The 16,919-nt window shown below is 40.3% G+C and overlaps 1 protein-coding gene across 1 annotated transcript; it reads right to left on the minus strand.

Annotated features, from left to right (window-relative positions):
- LOC109232610 lies at window positions 895–10,221 on the minus strand. Its single transcript, XM_019398370.1, has 6 exons — window positions 10,114–10,221; window positions 8,550–8,654; window positions 2,788–2,863; window positions 2,581–2,682; window positions 1,717–2,463; window positions 895–1,643 (listed from the first exon to the last, which is right to left on the minus strand). The coding sequence occupies exons 1-6, from the start codon at window positions 10,219–10,221 to the stop codon at window positions 895–897; spliced, it is 1,887 nt and encodes a 628-aa protein (XP_019253915.1).

The raw sequence follows: 16,919 nt of genomic DNA on the forward strand, positions 1-16,919 counted from the left end.
AAAAATGTTCAGTTCAAAAAAATTATGACCATGGCAAAGAACTGAACAAGAAATCCATGGAAGTATTGAAATAAGTTGCCTTAAGAATAAGGCAACTAAACATTTTTTCAGTTTTGTTTTTAATTTTTTTTTTAAATTTTATAATTTTACTAAAAACACATTTTTTAGTTGTAAAATCTACATTTTTTATATTTAACCGGAAAAAAACTTAAAAGAAACACATATATATCACAAACATATTCCTCTACCCCCAAGCTTAAATAATGTCATGTCCTCATGACAAATGAATTAAAAGTAAAAGGAGATAAAGGAGCTTCACTGATTTTTTTTCGATTCTGGCCTCATTTCCTTTTTCTTGGCTTCTCAAGGTTTCTCTCATATAATAAAGACAAGATTATGACAAAGAAAATATTCTTTTTCATGATAGGAGAAAACTTTCATTGTCTCAATCATGAAAGTGCTTCTTTATCATGGAAAAATATATTAATACATACTGCATACACACATATATATTATAGAATATAAACATGCAATTATTATTATTATTATTTTACCTTTTTTATATAATAAAAAAAACTAATTTTATTATATATATTTACTAAAAAGGAAATATTATATGTTACTACTAACAATCACTTTAAAGATTAAAGAGAGGGGAAGAAAATAGTTCTGAGTTTAACGTTACCAGCTCGACTTATTTTAAAAATTAGGCAAAAATGATTGTTGAGGCCTGTTTGTCGAAGAATCTGCTGATATAAGGCTTCGAACGATGACCGTTTACTTTGAATTTATCTCCCCCATCAGTACGTTGTATTTCAATGGCACCATAGGAGGTTACTTCTGTTATAATGTACGGTCCTGTCCAGCTTGACTTAAACTTTCCTGGGAATAATCTCAATCGGCTATTGTACAACAGAACTTGATCTCCAACTTTAAAATCTTTATGGCGGATGAGCTTGTCATGCCATATTTTGTCTTTTCCTTATACAATTTAGCATTGTCGTATGATGTAAGTCTGAATTCTTCCAACTCATCAAGCTGCAATAGATGATTTTTACCTGCATCTGGCAAGTTTAGATTCAACAATTTTATAGCCCAATATGCTTTATGTTCTAATTCCACAAGTAAATGACAAGCTTTTCCGAAAACTAGTCTATCATCTAACTTTAAAGACCAATCTTTTCGAGAAGAACCAACAGTTTTTTCTAAAATTCTTTTTAAATCTCTGTTGGATACTTCAACTTGCCCGCTTGTTTTAGCATGATATGGAGTTCCTGTTTTATGAGTTACTCCATATCTTGACAACAAACTAGCGAATTGTCTATTTATAAAATGAGTTCCTTGATCACTTATTATAACTCGTGGAGTTCCAAATCTAGAAAAAATATTTTTCTTGAGAAAAGCACAAACAATATGTGCATCATTTTTTCTAATAGCAATTGCTTCTACCCATTTTGAAACATAGTCAACAGCTACCAAAATATATTCACAGCCGTTTGAAGGAGGAAAAGGACCCATAAAATCAATGCCCCAAACATCAAATGTTTCACAAACAAGGATAGAGTTAAGAGGCATCTCATCCCTTTTTGAAATGTTACCGCTTCTCTGGCATTTGACGCAAGTGGCAACATAATTTCTTGCATCTTTGAATAAAGTAGGCCAAAAAAAATCCAGCTTCAAGTACTTTAGCTACTATCTGTCTTCATCCATAGTGACCTCCTACAGCTCCATCATGGCAATGACTTAAAATATTGTTCATTTCTATTTCAGGTACATATCTCCTGATTATGTCATTTGCACAAAATTTAAACAAATAAGGATCTTCCCAGTAATAATGTCTTGCCTCTTTTTTAAGCTTTTTTCTTTGATCGTAAGAAAAATATTTTGGAATCCACCCTCCCGCTAAATAATTGGCAATATCAGCAAACCAAGGAGGTTTATTTACAACTGTCGCGACTGAAAAGATATGCTCATCAGGAAATTCCTCTTGGATATCTAGTATTTCAGTAGGAGGATTCTCTAAACGCGACAAATGATCAGCTACCTGATTTTCTGAACCTTTTTTATCTTTTATTTCGAGATCAAATTCTTGCAAAAGGAGTATCCATCGTAGCAATCTAGGTCTAGCGTCTTTCTTTGCTAATAGATACTTTAAGGCTGCATGATCGGTGAACACTGTAACCTGTGTTCCTATCAAATAAGAACGAAATTTGTCAAATGCAAACACTACTGCCAATAACTCTTTCTCGGTTGTTGCATAATTCATTTGAGCTTCATTGAGGGTTCTGTTGGCATAGTATATGGGTCTAAAGATCTTATTTTTCTTTTGTCCCAATATTGCTCCTACTGCTATATCACTTGCATCACACATTATTTCAAATGGCTGGCTCCAATCAGGAGAGATAACAATTGGAGCATTAGTCAATTGTTCTTTGAGAAACTCAAATACTTTTTTGCAGTCATCTGAAAATTCAAACTTCATATCTTTCATCAGTAGGTTAGTCAGAGGTTTTGAAATTTTTGAAAAGTCTTTTATAAACCTTCTGTAAAAACCTGCATGCCCTAAGAAACTTCTAATACCTTTAACAGCGGTGGGAGGGGGCAATCCTGCTATAAGAATAATTTTAGTCTTATCAACTTCTATTCCTTTAGCAATGAGTTTATGTCCTAAAACAATTCCCTCTGTTACAATGAAATGATATTGTTCCCAATTAAGAACTAAATTTGTCTTTTCACATCTTTTAAGCACCAAAGTTAAATGATAGAGACAATCTTCAAATGTCTTACCAAAAAATGTGAAATCATCCATAAATATTTCAAGAAACTTTTTAGTCATATCTGAGAAAATTGCAGACATGCAACACTGAAATGTAGCAGGAGCATTGCTTAGTCCAAATGACATTCTTCGGTAAGCATACGTACCTTGGGGCCATGTGAATGTGGTTTTCTCTTGATCTTCTGGAGCAATTGGTATCTGATTATACCCAGAATATCCATCTAGAAAACAATAAAAACTACGGCCTGCAATTCTTTCAAGCATTTGGTCAATAAAAGACAAAGGAAAATGATCTTTCCTCGTGGCATCATTAAGTCGTCTGTAATCAATACAGACTCTCCATCCTGTGACTGTTCTAGTAGGTATGAGTTCATTATTTTTATTTTTTATTACAGTCATACCTCCTATATTTGGTACTATCTGTACAGGACTTACCCAAGGGCTATATATTGGATAAATGATACCTGCCGCTAGAAGTTTTACCACTTCTTTCTTGACAACTTCTTGCATTGCTGGATTCAGTCTCCTTTGTGGTTGGACTATTGTCACGACCTGGATTCCCACCCTCGGGAGTCGTGATGGCGCCTACTAGTATGAGCTAGGCAAGCCAATTAATTTCACAATTTATCCTTTTTACTCATTTTATATTCATTCGCATTTTTTAATAATAATAATAATAACATTTAAACAGCGGAATTTAACATAGGTGGAAGAAAGTAGCCATAAGCTATCTGAACATGAATATCCAATACAACTGTTTGAACCTCGACTACCCAGAACCGGTGTCACAGTATCACAGACGGTCTAAGATTTACTACATACAAAGTCTGAAGAAAATATCAACACACTGTTTCTGAATATAAGGAAAATGAAACAGGAAATAAGGATAGAGGAGACGCCAGGGCCTGTGGACGCCTGCAGGTCTACCTTGGATCTCCGCGTGAACTGAAAATAGCCTCCAACCTACGGTCCAAAGTCAACAGCACTGGGATCTACACAAAAGAGTGCAGAGTGTAGTATCAGCACAACCGACCCCACGTGCTGGTAAGTGCCTAGCCTAACCTCGGCGAGGTAGTGACGAGGCTAGACCAGACTACCACATAAACCTGTGCAGTTCAAATATATGTACAGTGGAAAAAGAGACACAGAAATAACCAGTCAAAATGGGAGGGTTGCATGATGTGGGTGAGATAGCAATTCCGAATAGAAAGACATCAAATAAACGAAAGAAATAACATAACTCAGATATCAACAAATAAGAATTCAATAAATGCACGGCATCACCCTTCGTGCTTTTACTCTCGTCATCACCAAAGCAATCATATAATAAAAGTGTGCACGGCATCACCCTTTGTGCTTTTACTCTCTTTCCTCACCATGTAATCAATAAAATCGGCACAGAATGGTACATTGTGCGGCACGACATCACCCTTCGTGCTTTACACTCTTTCCTCACAATAATACATGGCATCACCCTTCGTGCTTTATACTCTTTCCTCACAATACAAACAATGCACGGCATCACCCTTCGTGCTTTAAAGCTCTTCCTCACCGAAACAACAATCACAAACAATAGGGCAAGGGAATAAATGAAATTGCGATAAAGATCCCGGCAAGGGAACAACACTTTAAAAAATAAATCCCGGCAAAGGAACAACATCAATAATATCAACATCCAGTCAAGGGAGATAACAACTAAATCAACAATAACCCGGCAAGGGTGTCCACATGATAACTTCTTTTCTTTCTCACTTTTACTTCACAATTCACTTCATAACTCGAGCCAATGCTCTAGAGGTTCAATTATCACTTACACTTTCACAACATCGTTACATAACTTGAGCCAACGGTCCTCAATGTTCATAAGTCACAATTCCCTCCACAAACTTTATACAACATATAGAAACTATCACCAAGGCATGAAAGATACAACGAAGTCATGAAGATCACATTGTAAAGACTCACGGGCATGATAGACACCAACATATAGATACTCGTTACCATGCCTATACGTTGTACTCAACAATTAACACTTAACAAATATGACTCAACTCCTAATCCCTCAAGCTAAGGTTAGACCAAACACTTACCTCGAACTTCCACGGCCAGCTCAATCCTCAAACACCGCCTTTCTTTTCGAATTTGGCTCCAAATCAATTGTATCTATACATAATCGACTTAATAACATCAATATATGCTAAACAATCCAATCCCAATACTTAATTATAGCTTTCTAATCATTTTTCCCAAGAAGTCAAAAATTGACCCCGGGCCCGCTTGGTCGAAAAACGAAGTTCGGACCAAAACCCGATCACCCATTCACCCACGAGCCCGAATATATAATTTGTTTTTAAATCCGACCCCAAAACGAGGTCAGATTTCCAAATAATCAAAATGCCCTAACTCTACCCAATCCCTAATTTTCTACCCTTAATCTCATGTTTTAGGCCTAGAAATCTAGTGGGTGTTGATAAAAATGGAAGAAAACAAGTCAAAGATTACTTACCCAAGAGGTTATGGTGAAGGAGTTCTTCAAAAATCGCCCAAGAGGTGTGGAGAAGATGAAGTTTGTGAGAAATAATTAAAATCCCGTAATGTGTTATGTTTTTGAAACTTAGAATAACTGGGCGAAATTGTTCATCGCATTCGCGACAGGTTCATCGCGTTCGCGATGGGTTAGGCCTGCTAGGCCTTCGCATTCGCGGAGAAGTGACCCCCTCGAGCCTCCGCGTTTGCGTCCATGAGGTCACGTTCGTGTAGGTTTAATACCCTTCCCCTGCCCAGGCTCAATTAGCGTTCGTATTCGCGTTGCCAGGACCGCGTCCGTGAAGGGAAGACCCCCCCCCCCCCAACGCTTCACGTTCGCCACCTAGGCTACGCGTTCGCATAGAAGGCATTTTCCTTCAGCATAAATAACACATCGCGTTCGCGAGGGTCATCCCGCGAACGCGAAGAAGAAAGTATCAGCACACTAGAACTGGAAAAACCTGCAACTTTTGAGTTCCAAAAACCTTCCAAAACACATCCGAAACTCACCCGAGCCCTCAGGGCTCCAAACTAAACATACGTACTAACTCAAAAACATCATACGAACTTATCCGTGCAATCAAATCGCTAAACTAACATCGTTAACAACGAATTAAACCTCAAAATCAATGAAATATTTCAAACTTCTTAAAACATCAAATATTGCAATTAAGGCTTGAATCACGTCAAACGGATTCCGTTTCTTACCAAACTTCACAGAATTATCTTAATCCACATATAAGACCTGTACCGGGCGCCATAACCAAAATACTGGCCCGATACCAACATGTTCTGATCAAAATTCATTTCCAAATCCTTTAAACAATTTCAGAAAACATTTTTCTTTAAAAAATTTTATTTCTCGGGCTTGGGACCTCGGAATTCGATTCCGGGCATACGCCTAAGTCCCATATTTTCCTACGAACCCTCTGGGACCATCACATCACGGGTCTGTGTCCGTTTACCCAAAACGTTGATCGAAGTCAAATTAATTCATTTTATAGTCAAAATTTATCATTTTTCATAGATTTTCTCATTTAAGCTTTCCGGTTACGCGCCCGCACTGCGCCCGCAAATCGAGGCGATGCTATAAGAGGTTTTTAAGGCCTCGGAACAGAGAATTCTATTTAAAAGCAAGTGATGACCTTTTGGGTCATCATATTCTCCACCTCTAAAACAAGCGTTTGTCCTCGAACGGATAGAAGAAGGAAGTACCTGAGTCGGGAAAAAGATGGGGATAACGGCTCTGCATATCAGACTCGGACTCCCAGGTCGATGCCTCAGCAGACAGACCTCTCCACTGAACACGAACAGAAGGAAAGCTCTTCGATCTCAACTGACGAACCTGCCGGTCTAGAATAGCTACCGGCTCCTCCTCATAAGACAAGTCCTTGTCCAACTGGACAGTGCTGAAATCTAACACGTGGGATGGATCGCCGTGATATTTCCGAAGCATGGACACATGAAACACTGGATGCACGGCTGACAAGCTCGGCGGCAATGCAAGTCTATAAGCCACCTCTCCCACTCGATCAAGCATCTCAAACGGGCTAATGAACCTAGGGCTAAGCTTGCCCTTCTTCCCAAAACTCATCACGCCATTCATAGGCGACACTCGAAGCATTACCCGCTCACCGACCATGAATGCCAAATCACGAACCTTGCGGTCGGCATAGCTCTTTTGCCTGGACTGAGCTGTACGAAGCCTATCTTGAATAATCCTGACCTTGTCCAAGGCATCCTGAACCAGATCCGTACCCAACAACCGAGCCTCTCCCGGTTCAAACCATCCAATTGGAGACCGACACCGTCTACCACATAATGCCTCATAGGGAGCCATCTGAATACTCGACCGGTAGCTGTTGTTGTAGGCAAACTCTGCTAAAGGCAAAAACTGATCCCACGAGCCTCCAAAGTCAATGACACAAGCTCGGAGCATATCCTCCAAAATATGAATAGTCCGCTCGGACTGCCCGTCCGTCTGAGGATGAAAGGCTGTGCTCAACTCAACCCGTATGCCCAACTCTCGCTGAACTGCTCTCTAGAAATGTGAGGTAAACTGCATACCTCGGTCCAAAATGATAGACACGGGCACACCATGAAGACGAACAATCTCCCGGATATAGATCTCAGCTAACGTCTCGAAAAAATATGAGGCTGCCACAGGAATGAAATGTGCTGACTTGGTCAGCCTATCAACAATGACCTACACTGCATCGAACTTCTTCTGAGTCCGTGGGAGTCCAGTAACGAAGTCCATAGTGATACGCTCTCACTTCCACTCGGGAAGCTCAATCCTCTTAAATGAACCACCGGGCCTCTGATGCTCGTACTTAACCTGCTGACAATTCAAACACCGAGCCACATATGCAACGATATCCTTCTTCATTCTCCGCCACCAATAATGCTGCCGCAAGTCCTGATACATCTTTGCGGCGCCTGGATGAATAGAGTACAGGGAGCTGTGGGCCTCCTCAAAAATCAACTCTCGAAGACCATCCACATTAGGCACACAAACTCGACCCTGCAATCTCAAAACTCCATCATCACCTAAGGTAACTTGCTTGGCACCTCCGTGCTGCACCGTGTCTCTAAGGACACACAAATGGGAATCGTCATACTACCGATCTCGGATACGCTCTAGTAATGAAGAACGAGCGACTGTGCAAGCTAACACACGGCTGGGCTCAGAAATATCCAACCTCACGAACTGATTGGCCAAAGCCTGAACATCTAAAGCAAGCGGTCTCTCACCGACTGGAATATAAGCAAGATTGCCCATACTGGTTGACTTCCTACTCAAAGCATCGGCTACCACATTGGCCTTTCCCGGATGATATAAGATGGTGATATCATAGTCTTTCAACAACTCCAACCACCTCCTCTACCTCAAATTCAACTCCTTTTGCTTGAACAAATACTGCAGACTCTTGTGATCCGTGAACACCTCACATGCCATGCCATACAGATAATGCCTCCAGATCTTCAATGCGTGGACAATGGCTACTAACTCCAAATCATGAACCGGATAGTTCTTCTCATGAATCTTCAACTGCCGCGAAGCATAGGCAATGACCTTGCCATCCTGCATNATGGACCAGAGCATCCTGAAGAACTGGGGTGGCAAAAAACCCCTCTGGGACCTGAGCTGGGCCCACCAGAACTGCTGGGGCCGGAACCTCATCATCAACGTCAACCTGAGGCTCTGCCGCTGCTGCTGCTGCTCGGGGCTGAGCTCTGACCCTACCTCGGCCTCTAGCACGGCCTTGGCCTCGCCTTCTACCCTCGTGGGAGCTGTAGCTAGGGGCTCGGGCTGCTGGTCAGCGGATGAGGAAGCGCGCATTCTCGACATCTGCAAGAGAACAGAATAGAAATTCAATCAGTCATTGAGAAACCAAAACGCACGACAGGAGAGAAAAGATGTGAAATTTTCCTAACTCTAAAGCCTCTGGGATAAATATAGACATCAGCGTACCGATCCCTCAGACTCTACTAAGCTTGTCTGTGAACTGTGAGACCCATGTAACCAAGAGCTCTGATACCAACTTGTCACGATCCGGATTCCCACCCTCGGGAGTCCTGATGGCGCCTACTAGTACGAGCTAGGCAAGCCAATTAATTTCACAATTTACCATTTTTACTCATTTTATATTCATTAGCAATTTTAATAATAATAATAACATTTAAACAGCGGAATTTAACATAAGCGGAAGAAAGTAGCCATAAGTTATCTGAACATGAATATCCAATACAACTGTTTGAACCTCGACTACCCAGAACTGGTGTCACAGTATCACAGACGGTCTAAGATTTACTACATACAAAGTCTGAAGAAAATATCAATACACTATTTCTGAATATAAGGAAAATGAAACAGGAAATAAGGATAGAGGAGACGTCAGGGCCTGCGGACGCCTGCAGGTCTACCTTGGATCTCCGCGTGAACTGAAAATAGCCTCCAACCTACGGTCTGAAGTCAATAGCACTGGGATCTGCACAAAAGAGTGCAGAGTGTAGTATCAGCACAACCGACCCCATGTGCTGGTAAGTACCTAGCCTAACCTCGACGAGGTAGTGACTGTGAGCACGTGATTTTTTCCCTATATGAATTACTCCCATAATTTCAAACAAAATAATTTCTTTTCATTATTTTCAATTTTGTGGATTTTCGTGGCATTTTCTGTTAATTGTTTGTATTTGTTTGTGCATTTTAACTCATAAAAATACAAAAAATACGTTGCATTTGCATTTAGGATTTAACTTCGCATTTTAGGATTAATTAGCAAATTAGTTATTTTATGAAAATGAAAAAAAAAAAAAAATAGTGTAACTGGCACTTTTAATTTTAGCTTTTATTTTGAAGTAGTTTTCTTTAACTTGTTTCTAATTAATTGAGTTAACTATCATTTAGGTGTAACTAGTGACATTATTGAGTTAATTAGTCCCTAAGATTTAATTTTAGGAATTATATTAGAGGAAAGAGAAAAAGAAAAGAAGAAAATATTTTTTTGAAGGTGAAAGGGGATTAAAATGAAAAGAAGAGGAAAACTGGGCCAGTTTTGAATCAAAGTTCCAGCCCAAACCGTTCCCCCCTTAAGACCGGTCGAGCCCAGCCTAAGTTTCCCCAACCCGGTCCGTCTCATGCCCCAATCAAACGACGTCGTTGTAGCCATTAGATCGTAGCCGTCGAGGTTACTCGATCTAACGGCCCTGAAGCTTGGGTTCGTTTACATATAACTGTCCGAAACACCCTACCCCCCCCCCCCCCTCACTCATCTCCTTCATCTCTCAGACGACCATCCATACACCACCGTCCTCCGCCCGCCGGAAATCGCCCACGGCGGCGGACGGTGGCCAATCCCTTCCAAACTTACACCATGGACTCCCCTCACCTTCCCCATTCCGAATCCCCAATCCATTTTCTTCGAATCACCCCAATACTCTTCGAATTTTAGATCGAAATAGGATCCCAAAACCCTAGTTTACCCAGCCAGTCCCAAATTAACACCATACAACCGCTTTGATCCCCTCACACCCAATATGTATCTGATTTCCCTCAAATCATAGTCAAACGCTTCGAATCTTGGATCTGAAATATGAAGCCTAGTCCCTATTTCCCCTTTTGCATCTTTGGGTCTTGAGAGTTGTGGGTGAACTCAAAACACCCGTTAGTCGATTTGTTCTTGTTATGAACAGACGATTAACGGTAGTTCGAATTCACCCTTTGGCTCGACGGTCTGAGTGAGTGATTCCAGTGTCGAAGAGGTTGTTTCAGGTAATCCTCTTTTCTTTTCGTCGTTTGATTTTGGTTTTTCTGCATTCTGTCATAATTTGGGCTGTATATTCAGTCATTAAGTTTTTTTTTCTTCTTTTCTGAGTTTTATTTCTTATAGGTTTGAGGTTGATCAGGTTTAATTGTTTGTTCATTAAGAGAATGGAAATGGTGGCATGTTAGCGTTTAGAGATATTATCTATTATGTCCAGTTAATCCAGTTCATTCGTATTAGTTTCTGAATAGATTCAAGTATTCCTGGGTGTGTCGTTTTGATTCCAAGGTCACTGAGCAATAGATGCATGTCTAGTTATAAGTTTAAAGTAATTCAATATTGGTTTGTTTGATCTTCCTTGCTTCTTCAGTTCTGAAACTTGTTGTTTATCCTAGTTGTTAATTAGTGGGAACTCTTAGGGCCTTAATTGCATCAAAGGAAACTTCAGGGGTCTTAAGGGTCAGGTAAGGGCTGTAATAACCAATCAGGCAAAGGGCAATTCAGGAATTCTAGGTGGGGGAAGGAATCATTTCTGTTGGGTAGAAGTTTCCAGAGATAGGATAAGTGTGAGTCAGTTAAAAAGCATGATTTTCAGATTCTTTAGAAGGGTAGGAGGGTAAAAACAATTTGGTCAAGAGGGGTAAAATGGAAAATGGCTAATTAGGATAAGGTTGCCCTAATCCTTGCCTATAAAGGCACCCCACACTTGTCTTGCAAAAGGGTCGGGAAAAAAAAGAATTAGAGAGCTGAAGAACACAAAAATACAAAAAAACCTGCAAATTCTACTGTTCCATAGAAGGATTAGAAGCTGAAAAATCCAGAAACAGAGGCTGCATGTTTTTAGAAAGAGTGTGAGAGCTAGAAAATCCAGAAAAGACTGTCATTCTACTATTCCATTGATTCTGTTCAATTTCAGTAAAAAAAAATCAGATGCTACACATTCTGAAACTTGAGAGATTAAGAGCGAAAATTCTGAGAAAATAGAAATAACAGCCACAATCTTTTACTATTTCATTGATTTTACTTTTCTATTAATCTCGAACTGGCTGAGACAGCTTGGTATTTCATTGAGGGTTTGAAATGGCTTGAACTTGTTACCTTTTGAAAGTTTGGTTTGAATTCTGCAAGTAGAGTTATTGTTTCATTCGTGTCTGGGCTGATTTCATCGGGTATTTGGTTGAATCTGGGCTGCTCTGCTGTTGCTGTTGAGTCCTGCTTAACTTCACTGCCACTGTTGTCTCCTAAGCTCATTGTTTTCTTTGTTTATTGCTGTGAACAGATACACACTTCCTGAAACTTTTTATGTGTTGTTAAAGCTTTGAATTGAAGAAAGGAATTAGAAGGAAATTTTGAAAGCATAGCTTTGTTTTATCTGATTATTTTGCCTTAAGTTTTTGTTGTTAGTAGAGTGCTACCCTGCTAAATAGATTTTCTTGATAAGAATATGGACCTTCCTCGTTATCGAATTTGGGATTTGTTGTAAGACTGGACTGGAATTTTTTTTAGCTCCATGCATGTGTATTCGAAGGATCTGTTGTGTTTAGCATTCATGTTCAGTCAGTCATATACTCAGGGATCTCTAGGTTAGTCTTCATGCGTGAATTACTCAAGTTTTAACCATCTTGTGTGATCTCTAGTTTAGCCCTCTTGTGTGATCTCTAATTTAGTCTTCATGTGTGTCAACTCTTAATCACAATTATATTTCATTTTTTGTCTGATCCAAATCTGTTTTAAGGCAATATTTCAGGACTATTAGGACTTCAAAAATGAATTATCTGATTAGTTAAATAAAGGGTCAAGCCATGTGCAGAACTACCATGCTTTACTCATAAGTACGTGAAGTAATTTTGATGTTGGTTTGTTCATTTAGAAGTCCTTGAAGTTCAGTTTTACTGCTACTGTTAAATTACATCAATGTGGAAACGATTGAATTTCATGAGTAGTTAGTGATTCGTACATGTATTTTGAATTCGATCAACAACTTTGGAAGATTAATTTGAGTCTTTTAAAAGAGATGATCCAGCAGTGTGCATTGGGCCGTGGGGTCCACGCTTGGGCCCAGAGTCTGAAGTGGCGTGTCCTTTTCCCTCCCTTCATTAGATTTGGGCTCGCATTGGGCCCAAATGCTCCATTACTGCCGAGTTCAGCTCAATGTTCTAACACTTGGGGTAGTTACAATCTTAGTAGCCCTTTAATCTATTTACCAATTCCCTAAGATCGGAGGGTTGAATGTTACTAATTAGGCTTTTAGAGACAATACTTAATAGAAAACCATAGTTCCTTTAGATTGGCCTTAAAATAAAAATGAGGTGCGCCGCGCCAAATAAAAATTCATAAATCGCGCGGCCCTCTTTAACTGTTTATATTAAAATATTTAGAATTCGGGACGTGCCATTTAGCGAATTTTCATGGCCTCCCGCAAAGTTAATAACACGTAAGTCACTTTAGGCGCGTGTTTTAATAATCTACTTTCCTAAACTCGGGTGCACATTTATGTGACCTAAATCCAAACCCCAACGAAGTTAAAATATGTCAAAAATCACGGGTGCATTTATGTGACGTGGTTCGAGACGTGTTTTAACGATGTTGCAATTCTCTTTAAAAATATGAATAAAAGCGGTTAAAAAGTTAAGATTTGCACATAGGTTCATAATTTTTAAAATCAGATAATTTAAGCCGAATATGACATTTGAGCGACCGTGCTAGAACCACGGAACCCGGGAATGCCTAACACCTTCTCCCGGGTTAACCGAATTCCTTACTCGGATTTCTGGTTCGCGGACTGTTAAACAGAGTCATTCTTTTCTTCGATTCGGGATTCTAAACCGGTGACTTGGGACACCATAAATCTCCCAAGTGACAACTCTGAATCTTAATAACAAATCCCGTTTCGATTGTCCTTTAATTGGAAAAACTCCTTTATTATACCCTTTCGGGGGTGTAGTAAGGAAAAAGGAGGTGTGACAGCTCTGGCGATTCTGCTGGGGAGAAGAACCCAGAACTTCGGTTTAGGGTTCGAGAATTAGAGCTTGGAATAATTGTTGTATTTGGCTTTGTTTAATATCTTATTTTATTACATGTTTGGGATTAATGTGCAAAATGTTGCTTTTTACCGCTTTGATATTATTTGAATTGTATATATAAAACTGTTACGAAACCCCTCTCTTCTTATCTTCGGGGATGTGCTCGCTGGTCGAGACTCCCCATTCTGTTAGTGTCATACCTTGAAATAAGAAAGAGGCTCGGACCAGTTACTAAGCCGGATGATCTTTCGGATCTCCGGTACGTAGCCCCCTCCTCGACTCGAGTTGTCCGCTCGGGTACACGGTCTAGAACAAATACCCAGGTTTTGAACCTAGAATAACTCAGCCTCATGTCGGATCCCTAGTAGGAACGTTTGTGTGCATCATGTGCATTTGACTTAGGGGACTCAACACAGGGGTTGGATCCGTCTAGGACAGGTGACCCGAAATGAAAACAGACCATCCTGATGCATCCTACTACTTGTGTATTTATTTGCTTCAGACTTGCATGCTGACCGATTTTTGAAATCTGAGGAAAAGTTGAGAAGAATAGTTGGATAGAGTTCAAGAGAGTTAATTGCCTGTGTTGGAAAAACAAAATAAAACCAAATAGTGTCGAAACTCTGCCAAATTTTTGAAAAAAAAAAAGAAAAAAAAGAGTCTTGTTTTTCAAAAATAGTTTGTTTACTTATCAATGAAAAGAAAAAGAAAAAAAAAGAAAGTCTTGTTTTTCAAAATAGTTTGTTTATTTATCAATGAAAAGAAAAAGAAAAAAGAGTCTTGTTTTTCAAAAGTAGTTTGTTTATTTAACAATGAAAAGAAAAAGAAAAAAAAGAGTCTTGTTTTCAAAAATTATTTGTTTTATCTACCAATGAAAAAGAAAAAAAAAGAGGTTTGTTTTCAAAAATAGTTTGTTTTGTTTGCCCGAACTACGCCAGTTTGATTCCCACAGGGTGTGGGATACGTAGGCAACCCCCATCGGGTCCAACTTCTTTTTGCGAAAATAGCCCAAAATGAACAAAATTTTATTTTTATTGTAAATAGGTAAGGTGATGCCGTTTTTGTTGAAAATAGCCGAATGTTCCCGAAAGGGACGCCGGAAGGCTGATTTTGCATAAACAGCCACCTTTAGTCTTTTTCCAATTTTTGGCCAGTTAGCGGGCACGGCCTTAAAATCTTCCTTCGGAGGTGCTGAAAGGCCGTATCTGCAAAACTGGGCTTTTGGCTTTGGAATTAAATAAATGTTAGTTTTAATTTTGGAGTCAAATAGAATAAAATCATGATAGTTTCGCTTAATCACCTTAACAAATGTGCAGGATGAGCACAATCCAAAATGAACCTTCCTCGTTCATAAGTAAAATCCCTTTGGAGTTGCGGCTGTGGTGGAATGATTTAGGTGGAGAAGGGCAAGACGAGGTCAAAAAATACTTGGGGGGCCTTCCCGGATTGTTGGAGATTATACCCAGGGGAGACATCATAAGGGCCTTGGTCACATGCTGGGACCCGGCTCATAATGTATTTCACTTCTCAGATTTTGAGCTTACCCCAACAGTGGAGGAGATATCCGGATACATCGGGGGTCCCAAGGTTCCTCTAAGACACCAATACCTGATTGCTCCAAGGACCGTAGCCGTGCACAGGTTCCTGGATTCCTTGAAAATAAGAAGGGTGGTACACAACCCGGACTTGGCAGTTGGTTTCTGTACTTTGTCGTTCATATACAACAGATATGGTCATGTAGGAGGATTCAACAAGCCAGAGAACAAAATCTGTAATAAAGGAAATCGCCCTAAGTGGGAAGAACATAGGCGCTTTGCATTTATGGTGGCCTTTCTAGGACTTCTGGTGTTCCCTAGAAAAGACGGGAATATTGACATACGAATAGCTGGGATTGTTAGTACTTTACTTACTCAAGCCAACAACACCCTTGCACCCATGATAGTGGCCGACATCTTCCACGCTCTTACTGCTTGCAGAGCCGGTGGGGACTTTTTTGAAGGTTGTAACGTGTTGCTGCAGATGTGGATGATCGAACACTTGTGCCACTGTCCTCAATTTATGAGTTACGGGTCGTCAGAGAAGACATGTATAGAGGAATTTCCTACGAGGGTGAAGGGGATTAGCTTACCAGAGGGGGTCGCAGAATGGGGAACACGCCTTCGTGCCATCACCGCATGCCAGATAGAGTGGACCTTTGGGTGGTTATCTGTGGACGAAGTCATATATATGCCAGCCGCCGGACCTCATTTCCTATTGATGGGACTTAGGAGTATTCAGCCCTATGCCCCGTATCGAGTCCTAAGGAAGTTGGGAAGATGCCAAATAGTCCCGAAGGATGAAGATCTCAGTGTCCAAGTAGTTGAGATCGGGCCTGACGGTCAATTTCATGAAGCAGTAGTTCGTAAAATTTGGAACGAATGTCAGTACTTAACAGCAAATACTTGTGTACGAGATCAGTCCAGGGTGAAGTGTCGCCAGGATACCTTGCGTGGTATAGGAGAGAAATTGAGTTCGAGAGACCAACCAAAAGTCCCCATGTCCAGGAATTCATCGAGGCATCGCAGGAACAGTGGGACTGGTTGGCTAAAGACACAAGTACAGGGCTACAATAGGCAAACTGGAGAACCAGGTTATGGATTTACAATTTGAGAAAGATTTGCAGGCCGCCGCAGATGAAGGTGAAAAGAAGAAATTAGCTGAAGAAAATGAGGCCCTTCGGGCCCAAATTCAGAAGATGAAAATAGCGGCGGAAAATCCTGTCCGAAGTGCTAAGGATGCAAAACTCATAGATAATTTGAGACAGAAGGTGAGTGACTACAGTTTTGACTTAAACAAAGCAGAAAAAGAACTGGCCAGGGCTCGAAAACAATTGGCTGAAAACGCGGCAGAGCGAGCGCGTCTGGTTAAGCAGTTGAAAGAAGAGTTCGACAGTGAGGTGGCAGGATTAAAGAAAAAGATCATCACCGCGGAGAATAAGAAAATCAAACAGGCAAAAGATTTCAAGGTTGAGAGAGAACAGTGTTATATGGCAATGGCACAATTAGAAATGATTTGCAATAACTTCAAGAGCAGAATCAGGTAGCCGAACAAACTTTGGGAGCCAGAACTGAGCAGATTGGGCGGTTATTACAAGAGAAAGGTGTCATAAGAGAGAGAATCAGAAGAATTGCTCATTACATCGCAATAAAGTGCAGCAGCTGTGAGGATATGCCTAGGTCTATGTTCTTCGCCACCGTGATGCTTTTTGTTCGCCGGGTAATGGAAGATCTCCACCACCTCCAAGGGGATTTAGCTAGTCGACCCGCGGCAAGGCCGAATGATGCCTCG

This window comes from Nicotiana attenuata, chromosome 9, assembly GCF_001879085.1.
Source record: "Nicotiana attenuata strain UT chromosome 9, NIATTr2, whole genome shotgun sequence".
Classification (NCBI taxonomy): Eukaryota; Viridiplantae; Streptophyta; class Magnoliopsida; order Solanales; family Solanaceae; genus Nicotiana; species Nicotiana attenuata.

What these genes read in the sequence shown, in the direction of transcription:
- LOC109232610 (XM_019398370.1), bottom strand. Translation starts at nt 10,221, where the DNA reads ATGGATTGGGGATTCGGAATGGGGAAGGTGAGGGGAGTCCATGGTGTA. An exon ending in AGGCCGTGCTAGAGGCCGAG is followed by an intron (nt 2,864 to 8,549) that starts GTAGGGTCAGAG and finishes GCTACATTTCAG; the next exon opens with TGTTGCATGTCTGCAATTTT. An exon ending in CCCTCCCACCGCTGTTAAAG is followed by an intron (nt 2,464 to 2,580) that starts GTATTAGAAGTT and finishes TTGAATTTTCAG; the next exon opens with ATGACTGCAAAAAAGTATTT.